The sequence below is a fragment of the Meles meles genome, chromosome 6 (genome assembly GCF_922984935.1).
Source record: "Meles meles chromosome 6, mMelMel3.1 paternal haplotype, whole genome shotgun sequence".
NCBI lineage: Eukaryota > Metazoa > Chordata > Mammalia > Carnivora > Mustelidae > Meles > Meles meles.
Window position 1 is genome coordinate 150812947 of NC_060071.1, and position 14980 is coordinate 150827926.

Sequence of the window (14980 nt, forward strand, 5' to 3'; positions counted from 1 at the left end):
CCCCTGAAGGGGCCTGGGGAACAGGCGGGGGTGGGGGGTGCTTCCAGAAGAGCCGTCTGCTGCCTGGGGAGGCCTCAGCCTGCACCTTCCTGGAGTCAAGCAGCTGGGAAAGGCCTGCGAAGGGGGAGGGGCATGATGGCTCCCGGGCCCCCTACAGAGCCCAGTTCATGAGCAAGTCCTTGCTGGTCCTCCAGGAGGGTGGGGAGTTTGAGGCCATCAGCTGCTGGGCAAGGACGCTCACCCAGCTGGGGGACACCGGGTCTCATGCTGGGCCCTGCCTGCGGGATGTCCAAAGGGGCCGCACAACCCTGGGGGAGCAGAAGCCAAGGGGAGCTTCCTGAAGGAGGGCACCTCCCCGCCTCTACACAGTGGCTTGCGGGCAGAGGGCACGGGACGCCGTGAAGAGGGGCCCTGGGCCCATCCCAGCGTCTGCTTGTGGGGGTTGAGGGGTGGGCGGAGTGTTCTGAGCCCCGGTGACGAGGGGCAGTGCGCTGGCCGAGCTGGAGCTGGAGGGGAGCTGGACGCAGGGGGAGGGAAGGCTCCCAGCCGTGGGGGCCGTGGGAGGGCCCGTGGGAGGACGGCAGCAGGGGTGGGAGCCGTCCCCGGGGCTTGGCCGCTGACTCTCACGGGCTGACGGGCTTCTGTGTGGGGACAGCTGAGTGGCAGGGACTTCAGGCTAGATGAGGTGATGAACCCCAGGTCTGGGGTGCGGGCAGGAACCAGGCCTGCACACGCCGGCCTCCCCGGGTCCCGGGACCTGTGTCCTGTGTCCTGAGGGGCAGGCTGAGGTTGAGGCCTGGGGGACAAAATGGGCCCCTCCTCCCCTCTTTAGGGATCTCTGATGGTGAACGAGAGGAGGGTGTCATGGGCCAGGCTCTGTGCTGGGCAGGAAGGGCCCCCGCCCCCGCCCAGCAGTGCGCCCCGTGCAGAGCGGAGCTGAAGTGCCAACGGTCAGGTAGAGCTGACAAGGGCTTTGGAGTTCTTCGTCACGGAGTGGGGATCCGGAGGGTCCCTGGGCTGACCTACCGGCTCCGGTCTGGCTTGGGGCGGGTCATGAGGCTGCAGTCAGATGGTGCTGAGTCCAGGATGCCCGGACGGCCAGCCCTCTGCCTTCCACGTGCTCTCGGCGCCTCTGCTGGGCTGGGAGCCTGCTGCCCAGGGCCCGGCACTCCCACCCCCATGGCAGGGCAGAGGAGCCTTGGGGGGGCGAGACCCCGGCCGGGCAGCGTCCTCAGCTGCCTCCTGCGTGGTTACCATGGTTACCAAGGCCTCAGGACCCTCCCAGTGGCCCGTCCGGTAGGGCGTGTGCCCAGGACAGGGTCCCTCGCCACCGGGGATGGGCCTGCTGTCACCGGAGCTTGGTTTCCACTGCTGCCCCAGCACAGCACCACCGCAGACGTCCTGTCCTCACGTTCCCCGGCCGGGGCTCCCAAATGGGCCTCCCCAGCTCGGATCAGGCTGTGGGCACGGCTGCCGGCCCTTCTGGAGAATCTGTTCCTGGCCTTTTCCAGCTTCTGGAAGCTGCCTGCTAGCCTTGGCGTGTGGCCCCTTCCTCCGCCTTCAAGGCCGGCCGTGTGGCCCCTGGGGGCCCCACGCCCCGTCTTCTCTGGGGCCTCTGCCTCTTCTGTCGGCCGCCGGCGCTGCGGGCTGCTGCTCCACCGTCACAGCGGAGCCGTCCTGGGCTCCACGGGCACATCCACAGCTTTGGGGTGAAGACGCGGACATCTTTTGGGGGTGCCGTGCCTTCCACAGGACCCAGCATCGACTGGGTAGAACCGGGGGTGCTGCTTCCCATCCCACAGAACATGGGACGGCCCCCAACAACCAAGGATGATCGGCCCCAAACGGGAACAGCACCTGCGCGGAGCCCCTGGAGCAGAAGACGGTCCCCCCAGCAGCTAGAGTGGGAGTCAGCAGGACGAGCAAAGAGGGCAGCAGCAGTCGGCGGGGACGTCTCCTGGGCCACCCTCACCGTATGTCCCTTCTTTGTTTTTATTTTTTAGATTGCATTTGTTTTGAGAGTGCAAGTTGGGGGAGGGGCGGAGGGCGAGGGAGAGAGTCCCAAGCAGAGTCCCCGCTGAGCAGAGCACGACCCCACAACCCTGAGTGCGTGACCTGAGCTGAAACCAAGCGTGAGATGCCTCAGGGCGCCTGGGGGGCCCAGTCATTGGGTATCTGCCTTTGGCTCAGGTCATGATCCCAGGGTCCTTCTGCTGGGCGGGAAGCCTGCCTCTCCCTCTCCCGCTTCCCCTGCTTGCGTTCCCTCTCTCGCTGTGTCCCTCTCTGCCAAATAAATAAATCAAATCTTAAAGAAAAAACAGATGCTTTACCGGTGGTTCCCCCAAGTGCCATCCCCCTGCTGGTGTCCATTCTTCACTGCCCCTTCCCTTTCAGCCAGGTGGGTCTCTCCTCATGCTCCAGGAGGAACACCCCCCCCCGAACCACAGAGACAGCCCCATGTGGGGGGCCATGTGGGGATACGCTGAGGAGGGAAGCCCTTTGGGGACATCGCCGGGGGGGGGGGCCAGTGGAGTGCTCTGGCGGCAAGGCGGAGAGGGTCCCACCGCAGGCTGGCCCCGGCTGGCCGCATGAGTCCTTTGCGTCCTTCCACCTGTCTGTGCTCACGAGGGAGGTCAGCTCGGGGCAGACAGCACAGGCGGCCGTAGACACCCCGAGGAGGAAAGCAGGTGTGTGTGCGGGGGGGTCGTTTGTGTCCTCCTGAGGGCCAGCACCGCCCCTGCTGAAAAGAAGGACTTCGTGGGCTCTGCGAGAACGCGCTCGCTCTTCAACAGTAAAGTTTTAAAAATCTCACCCACAATCGCACCAAGATCGGGCTGTGGACGCGCGGCGAAGGCGATCCAGGAACCTCCAGAGACCTGGGCAGTGAGGAGAGAGCGCGTGGAAATACAGAGCAAGCGCAGAGCCCCTCCCTGCAAGCCTAAGAAATTTTAATTTTAAGGGAAAACAGGATTGCTGAATTAATGAATGCGTCTTCCCCCCAAATTTAAAAGCTTCTCCTAAGATTATTTTTAGAAATTGCAAAAATCAAGAGACCGCGCCACGTGGCTTCGGCAGCCCGTTCCCCTCATGCAGTGTCCGCTCGCAGCGCGGAGGAGCTGGCGCCGGGCTCCCGCCCCCGCCCGCCGGGACGGTCATTCCCGCTCGGGGCTGGCACGGGCCTGGGGCCTGCACCCACGCCCCCCCCAAAGGCCGGGGCGAGCTCGCCAGCCCCACGTGGCCGCTCAGCCTTCGCTTTGGTTACACCCTTACTGGCAGCACGTGAGGTCAGCCCTTAGCGGCCGGAGGAGCCGTGTTTCTGGGGCTCCTCGTGGGGCTCACACGTCTCCCCGCAGAAGAGGTGGGGACCCTGCTTTCTCAGCCGGGGTGGCTGGCCTTCCCTCGGAGCCTGGTCTCTGTGCCCTGCGGCTGCCACTCTGTCCTGCATGTGACCTGCTTTCCTGAAAGCCAGTCCCAGGGACCCTTGAAGGCCAGTGACTCAGGCGAGATGGGCCTCTGCGTGGACGCGGCCCTGTCGGCATTTCTGGAGCAGGGCGTGGGGCCCCTCGCCGCCCGGGCTTTCCTGCACATTCCTGAGTGCTCTCGCCAGTGCTCTGCCTCTGCTGGTCTCGGCCGGCACTGTGCCGCCGCCCGGGGGTGCCCCGAAGCCCTCCAGTGCACGCCTGTCCCTCCGAGGGGTCTCCTCCTCCACCAGCGTCCTGACCCCTCTCCACAGCTGTGCCCCTCACCGTGACCCCCAGTCCCCTTCCCTGCGTCCTTTGTGGCGGGCATTATTCACAGCCCTGGCCGTCACCCGTTAGCCTGCGTGTCCCCCAGGGACAGAGACCTTGTCCCCCCACCCGGCCCGCCAGGTGAGTCACAAGTCAGGATTGAGTAAGTTATTGTTTTAGCTGCTTTGTCTCGTCGCCCAAGTATCCCCAGCCTCTCCCGCATCGGGAATCCCACATTCTGCCGCTCGCTGCTCCTGGCTGCTCCTGGCAGCGGTGTGGTTTTTCACCTTAGCCCTCGCTCCATCCCGCTCTTTGGTCACCCAGTACTGGGGTTTCTGATGAGGACGGCATGTGCGGCCCCTGTTCCCGCAGCCTCCGCACTCCTGAGGCTTCTGGCGGCTTCTCTCCGGGGTTTCCAGGGGCCCTCGCCCCCTCCCTCCCTCCCTCCCTCCTCCAGTTTCTCTGTTGTGGGATGTGTGGAGGTGGCCGCCAGGCCTTCGTTCCTGTTCTGACGCCAGGAGCCTTCTCTGGAGTGTCTTTCTGCACTGCTGGTAAGCGGGTGGGTTCCCAGTCTCTTCTGCAGCTCACCTGAGATCCACCGCCTGCCTGGAAGCAGGGCAGGGCGCTGCCGGCAATGTCCCCGCTCCCTGTTAGTCTGGAAAGGGCAGAAAGCAGGCTCCAGCTGGAGCAGCGGGTGCTGTGAGGTCCCAGGCCTCAGTAAATGTCACTTGGCTTTGTGAAGGCCATATCCCTATCCTTCGTGGGGACGCCCAGGGCCTGGATGTCTTCCCTGAGTCCCTGGGCCCCCTCGCCGGGCTGCCCACGCCACGCCGTGCCCACCCACTCCCCAGCCATGCGCGTCCTCCGCCCGATCGCTGGGAGGAAGTCAGCCGCCTCCACTCGGTCAGCCGCCCTCCCCGCCTGGCCCAGTGCGCACTTCGCAGGTCGGAGCCCGGCCTGTTCTGGGATGGAGGCCGAAGCAGACCCTTCCAAGGGAGGAAGCTTCAGGCTCTCTCCATGCCCAAAGGTTGCCTGGGTATTTTTGGTAGTTCTAGCTTTCTGGTCAGCCTGTCGAGTATTGGAAGGTTCTGCGGTGCAGCATCACTGTCCAGGCCAGGGTGTTAGGAAGGCGGCCTATGGGGAGGGAGGGACACCCCTCTCCCGCGCTCCGCCACTCAACAGCCATCCACCAGGGCTCCCTGGGCTGGGCTTGCTCTGGCCGTGCTGTGCACCGCGGAGCATTTCCTTTTCTGGAGTCCTGGGCGGGCTCCCGTTGCAGCCCACCGCCCTCCTTGGAACCCCTGGCTTTTACCCCAGCACCTGCTCTGGGCTCCGCTCTGGGGACCTCTGGGTTTGTCCCTGGCCCCCCCCTGGTGCTTGGGCCCCCACCCCTTGAATGCTTCCCTCCAAGCCCCACAGGGATGTCCCTCAGCATCACCTCCCTCCAGCCACAGGCCCCTCCCAGGGGATCACAGGCATTAGCCCATGGTAGTGCTCAGACCAGCAACCTGGGGGCCCAGACACTCTGTTTCTCTTGGCCCCCCGCAGTGATGTCCATCCTGGCTCCAAACTCCCGCCGGGACCTGCTTCTCTCCTCCTGGATTCCACCCTCTACCTCATGCTCCTCCCAACTGGGCCACCCGTCTTGCCCGGTCCACGTGGTCGCCGCACTTTCCAGTCCTTGCACCTGAAGCAACGTGCGAGTACACATGCGCGTGCACACACACGCACGCACGCACGCAGAGACGTGTGCACACACGCACGCACGCACGCAGAGACGTGTGCACACACACGCACGCACGCAGAGACGTGTGCACACACGCACGCACGCACGCAGAGACGTGTGCACACACGCACGCACGCAGAGACGTGTGTACACGCACACACAGACGTGTGCACACACGCCCGCACGCACGCAGAGACGTGTGCGCACACACGCACGCACGCAGAGACGTGTGCACACACACGCACGCACGCAGAGACGTGTGTACACGCACACACAGACGTGTGCACACACGCACGCACGCATGCAGAGACGTGTGCACACACACACACTTAGGGATCCTGACGGGTGTGTGGATACCTTAGAGCCCTTCCAGCCTCCCTATTCCTGGAGGATGTCGCCTTCCTCCTCCCGGACCTCATGGGTCTGGAGGGCTTTCCGGAGGGCGTCCTCTGGGAGGGGCGCCCCCCACTCTGGCTTTTCCATCAGGCACAGTTCGGGGAGGCGCACTAGCCGGCGTGGGGAAGGAGCCCCCACGGAGGCGGGTGGGGCGCCGCCACTACCCACGCATGGCTGGGGGCTGGGGGCTGGGCAGTGAGGGCGGGGGACAAAGACCGCTGGGGTGCGGGGAGAGACCCAGGCCCTGAAGGGAGGTGTGCGGGCGGCCCTGAGGCCAAGGCTGCTGAGCTTCAGGCCAGCGGGCACTTGGAGCACCTCCGCCCCGGGGATGGGACAGTGGGACCGAGGGGCCCGCAGGCCGTGGGAAGGCCCCTGGCCCGCGCGGAGGGGTGACGAGGACCGCCGCGGGAGGGGCAGCAGGGATGCGGCGGAGGCACCGGGACGGCCCACCTGGGCGGAGGGCGCGGGGGACGCCGGACGCCCGAGGCCCAGGGAAGCCCTCGCGTGGGGGGCCGGGGGCTGGGGGCCCCGCAGGAGCGCGCGGGGAGGGCTCGGCCCGGCAGGCGGCGGGGCGCGGGGAGGGCGGCGGGTAACGGCCGCGCGGTGGGCGGCGGCGCCCGAGGCCCCTCCCCTGCCCGCGGCCGCTCCTCCTCTTCCTCTCCCGCCCGCGCCGCGGCCCTCGGTCCCTGCGCGGCCTCGGCGGCCTCGGCGGCGGCGGCGGCCCCTTTAAACCGCCCGCCCCCCGCCCGCGCCCGCGCCCCCCGCCTCCGCGCCCCGCGCCCCGCGCCCCGCGCCCTCCGCCGCCGCCGGCCCGGACATGGCCGCCAACATGTACAGGGTCGGAGGTAAGGCCGCCGCCGCCGCCCGCCTTTATGCGCCGCGGCCCGGCCCCGCCGCCCCGGCCCCGGCCCCGGCCCCGCCGCCCCGCCCGCGCCATCCCGCCCCCACCCCGGCCCCGGCCCCCGTCGGCGCCGCCCGGGCCCCCGTCTCGCCCGCCCCTCCCCCACCGTCCTCCGTCCCCTCCCCCACCCGCTCCGCCCGCCGCAGGCCCCCCCGCGGCCCACTTCGGGTCCCCTCCCCCCACCCCTGCGCCCCTCCCCCACCGCGGGCCGCCCCAGGCCGACCCTCCTCCCCCCCCCCCCCCCCGCCCGCCGCGCCCCCGCCCTCGCCGCCGCGCCCCGCCCGCTCCATCTTCCCGAGCCCGCTCGGCCCCGCACCGCGGCCCCGGCCCTGCCCGCCCCGGCGGGACCCCGAATGGCCCCGGGCCGGGCCCCGACGGGGGCCAGCGGGGCGGCGGCCGAGCGGGCTCGGGGGGGCAGGGGGCTCTGCCCACCTGTTGGGGGTCCGGCCCGGCTTGGTGCGGGCGCTGTGCGCGTCGCCGGGCCGCCCGGGAGCATCCTGGGGGCCTGGTGGGCCTGAGCGCCTGGGCCCGGCCGGCTGGAGCCCCGCTGCGCTGAGCTGGGGCGCGTGGCCCTGGGAGGTGCTCGCTGCCCTCCCGGCCGAGCTTCCGGGCTGCGGGGGTGTGCAGGGGTGGGGAGCGCCGTGCTGGGGGCCGCATTCCTCCCCGGGAGCCCGAGAGCCCCTGGGGTGTACCTGGGGGCTTCCCCCAGCAGGATGGGGGGCCCCCTGCAGCGGCCGCCTCCCCCAGCAGGCTCGTCCTGCACCCCCACACTTTTACCACCTTCTGTTGCCCAGCACGGAGGGGCTTTGCAAGGGGTGGGGAGCGGTAAGGAGCCCTGGGTGGGGCGGGGTGCAGAGTCGGCTTGGGCCCCGGGGGGCTGCCCCCACTTCCTCCTCTGCTTTGGGTCTTAGGAAGCCCCCAGCCTTTTGGGCCTTGCCCCACTGTGTGCCATGGGGTCCGGGCCAGTCCTCGGCTGGCTCCTCCACAGGGGGGTGGCCTACCCTCCTGTGCCCTCTTTCCATTGGTGCCTGCCCTCCCTGTGTCAGGGGCGGGAACTCTCTCAGTCCTCTCCGTCCCAGCCGAAGGTTCTCCCGGGTTGCTGGCCCCCCAAGAGCCTGGGACTCACCTCCCCAGCCAGCCAGGCCAGCCTTGTGACCTTGGGCTTGCCCTCCTCTGTGTAGTGGGTCGGCAGGGCACCTGTTGGCCATCAGGCCTGCCCCCCACCTCCGGCTCAGGGGCAGTCATGGGAATGGGGGCCTGCACCCCATGGAGCAGCAGGCCCCTGGTGGACAGATGTGGGCCGCAGGCAGGGGTGCAGGGCCCCGCAAGGAAGGGGCCGTTCGTTTCCCACCTTAGGGGCAGGGCGGGAGTGTCACCGCAGAGGCCCCGTCCCCAACACGCTGCCAGGGAGGCTCCTTGACAGATGCCGGACCCCAGGGGCGACTCCGCTCCCACCATCCCCGCAGCCCCTCTCCCTCTGCGGCGGCTCAGGGCTCCTCCCTGTCTTGTAGGCAGTTCCTCTGGTCTACTCCCCTGTGCGTGTGTGCTTGGAACCACCTTTCTACGGTGCAGACCCTCTCTTTCCCGGTGGGAGGCCTCCATGGGGCTCCCACTGACGGGTGACACGGCCCTGCAGGCCGCCAGCTGGTCCCCACATGCCGTCTGGGCCGGGGGGTTCATTGAGTAAGTGAAGGCATGATCCTCAGAACAGAGGCACCCGCTCCTGGAGGGAGACAAGAGCCGGCCCAGGCAGGGTGGCGGGTGGTGGCTCCCGGGCATCGCCTTCCCCTCTCGGGCCGGCGGCCCCCACCCAGACCCTGGGCCCTCTTGCTGTGTGGGCTGTGCCGCTTGGCTTTTAGGCCTGTCTGCCTGTGAACTTGGTGGCGGCCTGGCCTGCCCCACGTTGACTGGTCCCCCCTCTGACCCACCCTGTGGGTCCCTGCGAAGAAACTGTCCACTCGCTGTTTGTGCGTGGGGACTCTGGGGCGGTGGCCCAGGGGCCTGGCAGGGCCCTCGGAGCTGCTTGCCTAGGGAAGGGGCGTCTGGAACACGTGCCCCTAGCTCTGGAGCTGATTGCGGCCCAGGGTTTGCCGCGTCTGGGCGGCTTGGTCTGAGAAGGGGACACTCCCTCCGCCTTCTGATCTCCACTCAGGACCCTGAGAGCAGAGCCTTTTCCGAAGGTGCGCTGGGCGAGGGAAGTAAAGAAGGCCATCAGGAGCGAGCGTCAGTCACATAAGCACTTTCTGAGTCTGACTCTGTCCCAAATACTGCAGAGGACACACTTAGGCTCGAAAAGCCGTAGCAGCAAGCCCGAGTTCTCTGGGCGTCCTGCATTTTACCTGGCAGGCTGCTCCGGGGCCCTGCCAGGATGTCTGGGTGGGGCGGGCGCCGGGGGGCGGCCCAGTGCCAGCTGACCAGCTGGGTGGAGTGGGTCAGCCTGGGAGGGGACGGCCTGCTTCTTCCCAGGGAAGTGACCTGGCTGCCGACAGAGGCCTTCTGTTGGCGGCTCTGAGTGTGGCAAGGCGGGGCCGGACTGTGGGTGGCGGGGTCAGGGTCCATGACCTCTGCTCCTTTGGGGTCTGCCTTCCCGCGCTGTTGGCAGGCTTCTGGGACCCGCGGTGTGCCGCGGGGGCTGTGGGGTGACTCTTCCTGGCGCACGTTTCAAGTAGAGGGGTTGAGGAAGGTTTCAGAACCCGCAAGCCACCTGCCAGCAGGGTCACCGTTGAACAGACTGACTGCTTCCCGTGGGTCCCCACTTTCTTTCCTCTCGTTGCTGGGGGCCAACACCCATTCTCTTGGACGGTAATTTGGGTTTTATTTATGTATTTATTTGACAGAGCGCGCGCACACAGGTAGGCAGGACTTCAGGCAGGCAGGAAGCAGACCCCTCGGGGAACAGAGAGCCCTGACTGGGGCTCGATCCCAGGACCGTGAGATCATGACCTGAGCCGAAGGCAGAGGCTTAACTGACTGAGCCCCCCAGGCGCCCATGGACAGTCATTTGCTTTTTTAAAACGTACATAACAGAGGGGATAGGTGCTCCCCAAGGCTTCTGGCCACTGGGCAGAGGTCGCTTGGGCCGCGCTCTGGGCTCTGTGCCTGTCGTGGCCCCGGCCTCCCGTCAGACACGCTTCTGTTGCTGTTTGTGAAGTTCACGCTTTTGACCAGGTGCAGGACCCACACGCGGGAAGATCCCGAACCTGTTAAGGCCCATGGGGGAGGGGGTGTTGCTCAGGGACCTCCTGCTGCGAGGGTGCTCCTTTGTCTCGGGCTCTCGGGCCAGCCCGCCCTGCCCTGCTTTGACCTTCCGTGTGTCTTGAGAGAAGTGTTTGGCATTAAAGTCCAGGATTCATAAAAAAGGAGCCGTGGGTCAAGGACGTCAGAGTGTCCGAAGCCGGTGCCTCTGGGAGGGGCCGCCCGCTCCGCAGTACTGCGGGCGTCTGGGGCTGTGGACGTGGGGGTGGCCCCCGCGGGGCCCGGGGCGGGGGTGTGGGGGTGTCCATGGGGCTGCACTTCGGCGCCGCCTGCCGGCTCTCCAGAGTGTGGCTCCGGCTGGCGTGGGACCCTTGTGTCCCTATCTGCCTCCGCCCATCTGGCAGCAGACTCGGGGTGCAGCTGCCCCAGGGCTCTGCACAGACGGGGTAGAGGTGCGGCCTGCACAGGGCCCCGGGGTCTGGACTGGCCTTTGCGGACACAGTGCTCAGGTCCCCGCTGCCTGCCCTCCCCTCATGCAGGGCCGGCTTCTTGGGGCCAACAGGCCTCCTTTCTCCTCCGTGGGGTGGGGGTGGGCTGTGCCTCTTCTCAGGGCCTGTGCCCCCTCCCTGGCCCTCGGCATGTCCGGTGGCCCCTACGCTGGGCCGGGCTCTGTGGTCTGCGACCGGCCTTAGGAGGCGGCCCTGCTGAGCTGTCTTCAGTGCCTAGAAGTGCTTAACGGCTTCCGCGGAGCCGAGGGTCCCGTCGGAAGCCTCAGAGAGCTCGTGACCCGTCCCACCGCTGCGCGGTGACCCTTTGCAGGGCCCCAGGGCCGGTCCTGCTGGACCCTTGGCCTTCGCTGGGCAGGGCTTCCCGGGGGGCCCCCTGTAGTGTGGCCCGGAGAAGCCTCCGCCCGCGCTGGGCCGCTGGGCCTGCGGTTCCCACTGACCCTTTACTCGAGGCGGCTGAGCCAGTGGGGTCTTCAGAGAAGGGGCGGGCGGAGGTCCCAGGGGGACAGTGGAGTCCCCGCCCCCGGCACGCGTGTGCCCACATGGGGCCCTGCCCCATTCAGGTCTCTGCCCCTCCCCTGTCCTGCGAACCTCCCCCTCCAGGCAGGCTCTGGCTCCAGACTCCTGTGGGGACGGTGACGTGGTTCCATGCTGCTGGCTGTCCTGGCAGGGCCGGCACCGTTGTCACCATATTCTGGGGGGTCCTTATGCCCAGCCCCGTAGGGTGTGCGGGTGGGAGGCCGGGGAGGGGTCCCTGCAGGAGGGCGGCCAGGTTTTGGTGGTAGAAGTACCGCGGCCCTCGGGCACCGTTCGGGGGACGGTCCGGCAGGGACGTGAGTCGGGTTTCACTCGGTGTCCTGTGCTCCGGGGCTGAGTGCCCGGCCCGGCTCCCCCTTGCCAGGCTGGGATACTGGCCACTGCTTGTGTTTCTCTTGGTTCCATCCCCAAATCTGAAAAAAAAGAAAAGAAAGAAAGAAAATGCTTGGCTTGCCGGTAGCCCCACTGTGGGGGAGCAGAGCGGAAGCCTGGAGCTGGGGTCCCGTCCCCAGCAGAGCCGGTGGGAGTGGCTTCCGCGGGGACTCTGAAGAGTGGGTGCTGGGCGCAGCGAGACACGGCTGAGCTCTCCGTGTTGTCGTGGGACCCTCACTCGGCTGCCTACGGCCCCTGACCCCATGGGCTGGTCTCCTTGCCGTGACCGCTGTCTGCTACGCGGGCTCTGTTCTTGCCGGGGACCATCCCCGTGCCTCCTGCGGGTCCCAATCTCTGCCTGCTCCCCACCTTGACCTGTGACCCACGTCAGGACTCGGGGCACCCGCACTAGTCTCTGAGACACGTGTCGCTGACGGGCAGGCCCCAGCTGCGGTCGAAGGGGGCGACGCGCTGCCTGCTGGTCTCATTCCGCACCGTGAGCAGGGCTCCTCCCCGGCCTGTCCAGTGACGCGTTTTCCACATCTCTGTCCTCCTGTGAAACTTGCGTTCGGAGCGCTGTCTGGTGTGGCGCGTCTGCAGGGGGGCCGGGGCGCCGCCCGAGGGCACGCCTGTGTCGGGGGGACTCCTCCAGGTGCCGGCCACATGCGCTGAGTCAGGCGTCTCTGACCCGGAACCTGCACGGCAGCGGGTCACCTGTCGGCCAGGCCAGCAGACTCTGACCCTGGGCGGTCGCCGCTGGTGTCAGCGGTGACGCCGGAGTGCATGTCCCTGTGCCGTCCCGTGGGCTGGGTGTGTGCTGTGTGTGTGCTCACGGTCAGGTTTGCCGGGGTTGGCCCGTCCGCCAGCCATGCCCCGGGGTGCTGGAGAGCATGTCTGCGGCCCCGGGGGTCGCCAGTGTCCGCTGAGCAGAGAGTCCTGGAGGTGGAGTCCCCAGATGCTGACCTCCGAGGCGGGCTCAGTGTCGCTGGCCGGTGCACGTTTGGGCTGTCCCGGCACATGCCACAAGCCGGCCCGTTTGTGAATGACACGCTGAGTGTTCTCGGCCCCAGACGCCGGGACGCCGGGAGGCCCAGGCTCCCCCAGACTTGGTGTCTGCCGAGGCCACCTTCCAGGGTGTGTGGGCCCTGGGGTCGCGTGAGGGGGACCGTTGTGGGGTGGGGGGCATCGTGGGGGGGGGGCAGGGTCTCAGCCCGAATCCTGGAGACGCAGACGACAGACCCCGGCGGGCCGTCTCCGGTCTCTGGTGGCGACGCGGGAAGCTGGCGTGGACTCCGGCGGTGAGGTCCGCAGACACGTCCTGGTTTCTTGAGGACGAAGGTGCCCAGGACCGGGTCGCTCAGCTGCACGGTGAGCGTCTCGCGCCCCTGCTGCCCACGCGTGGCCTGGGGCCTCTTCTCGCTGGCGCGCAGCCCTTTGTCCTGTGTTGAGAGTCGGGTGGCGTCGAGTGGGGAGAGCTCGTTGGTGATTCCGGAGTCACGTGTGCCTCCGTTACAATCTGCGCCTGAGTCAGCCTCCCAGAGATTTTGTCCTGTTTTCTTACAGATTTTTGTGGTTTTGTGGGGTTTTTTAAGTTTAAGATTTTCTTTCTTAGAGAGTAAGAGAACGTGTGTGCTCGGCAGGGAGCCCGACACGGGACTTCGTCCCCGGACCCCGGGACCATGGCCTGAGCCGACTGTGCCCCCCGGCGCCCCTCATGGGTTTCACCTTCAAGTCTGTGACCCGTGTTGGGCTGGGTGTTGTGCGACGTGAAGTGTGAGGCTCCGTTGTTTTCTGCACGTTCACGGGTGCCCTGTAGTCGTCCCCGATGTTGGAGTCCTGGGTGCCTTCCTCACCGGACGGGCCGGCTTCCTCCTCACGCTGGTTTCCCGTGGCTCTGCGGTTCCTGCCGCTGGTCTCTCCGGGAAGCCGCGCGGCCGTCCGGCCCGCTGTGATGTCTGGGTCTCCCGCGTGGCTCCGGATCGGCTCGCGGGGTTTTGATGGGGACGGTGCGCGCTGTCTGCGGGCCGTTTGCGGAGAGTGGACCCCTGCGGCATGTCCTGCACGCGAGAATTGCAGGAGACTCCTGTCTCAGCGTCGTGGTGGAGTCTCCCAGGTGCGGCCGAGGTCACCCAAGCTGTCACCGCGCTGCCCTGAGTCACGCGGACATAGTCCTGCACGGCCGCGCTTGGAGTGCCACGCCGGTCTCCGTGCCGTGACCTGCCCCTGTGGGAACACGGAGGCCGTGTGCGTGCGGACCCCAGCGGTGTGCGCGTCCTTGTGTGCTTGGCTCAGGGGCAAAGCGCCGCGTGGCATTGGGGCCAGGGCCACTGTGCCCACCCAGCGTTGTCTGCGCTGGCGCCACCGCGTTCGCACAGCTCGCGGGGACGGCGGTCAGGACTGAAGATGGAGCCCCTCGTCGCTGCCGCGCTTCTCCACGGAAGGACAGGACACGTGCTGCCGTCCACGGCTCCTGCCCACGTTCCTCAACCAGCCGGGAGCCGCTTCCCGACTGACGTGACCGTGCGGCCGCGTGGGACGGCTGGCGGCATGTGGGGACACGGGGTCCGAGGGCCGTGCGGGCACCAGCTGCCGCGAGCGTGCTGTCGGGCCGGTCGGGAGGAGACGGCCCAGCGCAGACGCAAGCGGGGCCGCCGGCTCGTGGCGGGGAGCCTGCTCCGACGCTGTGTGGGGAGAGCCGCCGTGCGCTGTGGCCGGAGACCGACCCGCCTCGGGGCCCCGCTCGTGGGTGCAGAGGGGAGGCTGCCCTGGCCGTGTCTCTGGGGCACCCCGGCCGGCACAGGCGTGACGCGCGGGACGGAGCGAAAACCGTGGGAGGCTCCAGACTGCGCGAGGGCTCAGAGACGTTGTGCTGGGGGCTGGGGGCTCCGTGGGGGACGTGTGAGTCTCCTGCCTCGTGGGACCCGCGGGTCGGCCTGACCTCCTCCGCCCTCGCGTGCGTCCCTGTCCTCAGTTCTGTGGATTCTGATGCTGCGTAGACGCCGTCTCTGCACGCCTCGGCCGCCGTGCAGCAGCTCAGTGTGCCGCGGGGGCTAAATCTGACTGCGATTCCGGACGTCGGGGAGAAACTGGAGCTCTGGGGAGGGGGAAGGGCGGCTCCCCCACCCCCTCCCTGTGTCTGCGGAAGCTCCTCGCTGGCCGTCCTCTGTGAGGCCCTGTGACCTGGCGCACTTGCCAGGACGCTGTGGCGACCGCCAACGGCGCCGAAGCTCTGAGAGCCCCGTGGGGTGACCCTGTGGCCAGGGGGAGGCGCCGCTGGGCCGACCCTGGGCACGCGGGGGCCCTGCTTCCCGGCGTGCGTGACGGTCTGCGCCGCGTGCCCTGCAGGCCGCCCCGGTGCCAGGGGGAACCGCAGAACGGAGGGCGCACGGGGCGGGGTCCCCGGGTGCCATGGGTCGGGCCGCTGTGGCAGATGCCATCCGCACGCTCTGTGTGGGTTTCTCATCGCACACGAGGGCGAGGCGCGTCAGCAGCACCACACGTCCGCACTGGCGGGTATCGCGGTCGCCCTGGATGGCGCAGGGCACTGACCTCGGATCCCAGTGACGCAGACGGTCCTGGCCGTGTCCCTCCAGCGTCACTGGTGGAAACTCGGGCGATG

At 68.0% G+C, this 14980-nt stretch overlaps 2 protein-coding genes across 8 annotated transcripts in view; one reads left to right on the forward strand and one right to left on the reverse strand.

Annotated features, from left to right (window-relative positions):
• Positions 1-2213: 2213 nt before the first annotated feature.
• Positions 2214-7554, reverse strand: LOC123943442. 4 transcript variants are annotated; one of them, XM_046007701.1, is made up of 4 exons: positions 7184-7554; positions 4317-4383; positions 2825-2876; positions 2214-2737 (listed from the first exon to the last, which is right to left on the reverse strand). In XM_046007701.1, exons 1-4 carry the CDS (start codon positions 7406-7408, stop codon positions 2374-2376), a joined length of 708 nt encoding a protein of 235 aa, XP_045863657.1. In that variant the 5' UTR covers positions 7409-7554; the 3' UTR covers positions 2214-2373. The 4 variants fall into 4 exon arrangements, with proteins under 4 accessions (XP_045863657.1, XP_045863656.1, XP_045863655.1 ...); XM_046007700.1 differs by having other exon boundaries at positions 2214-2740; XM_046007699.1 differs by having other exon boundaries at positions 2214-2740; positions 2813-2876.
• Positions 6550-14980, forward strand: part of MTA1 (metastasis associated 1) — a 30292-nt gene continuing 21861 nt past the window's right edge. For all 4 annotated transcript variants that reach the window (XM_046007695.1, XM_046007696.1, XM_046007697.1 and 1 more), the window contains exon 1: positions 6550-6695. In XM_046007695.1, the coding sequence (XP_045863651.1) occupies positions 6668-6695 (28 nt within the window). In that variant the 5' untranslated portion in view covers positions 6550-6667. The remainder of the gene's footprint in view (positions 6696-14980) is intronic.

Coding starts and splice junctions, on each gene's coding strand:
- LOC123943442 (XM_046007699.1), bottom strand. CDS start 7,408: ATGCGGCCCCCAGCACGGCGCTCCCCACCCCTGCACACCCCCGCAGCC. Junction 4,384..7,183: donor CCGGGCCGGACCCCCAACAG/GTGGGCAGAGCC, acceptor TGCCCTTTCCAG/ACTAACAGGGAGCGGGGACA. Junction 2,741..2,812: donor CGATCTTGGTGCGATTGTGG/GTGAGATTTTTA, acceptor CCTTCTTTTCAG/CAGGGGCGGTGCTGGCCCTC.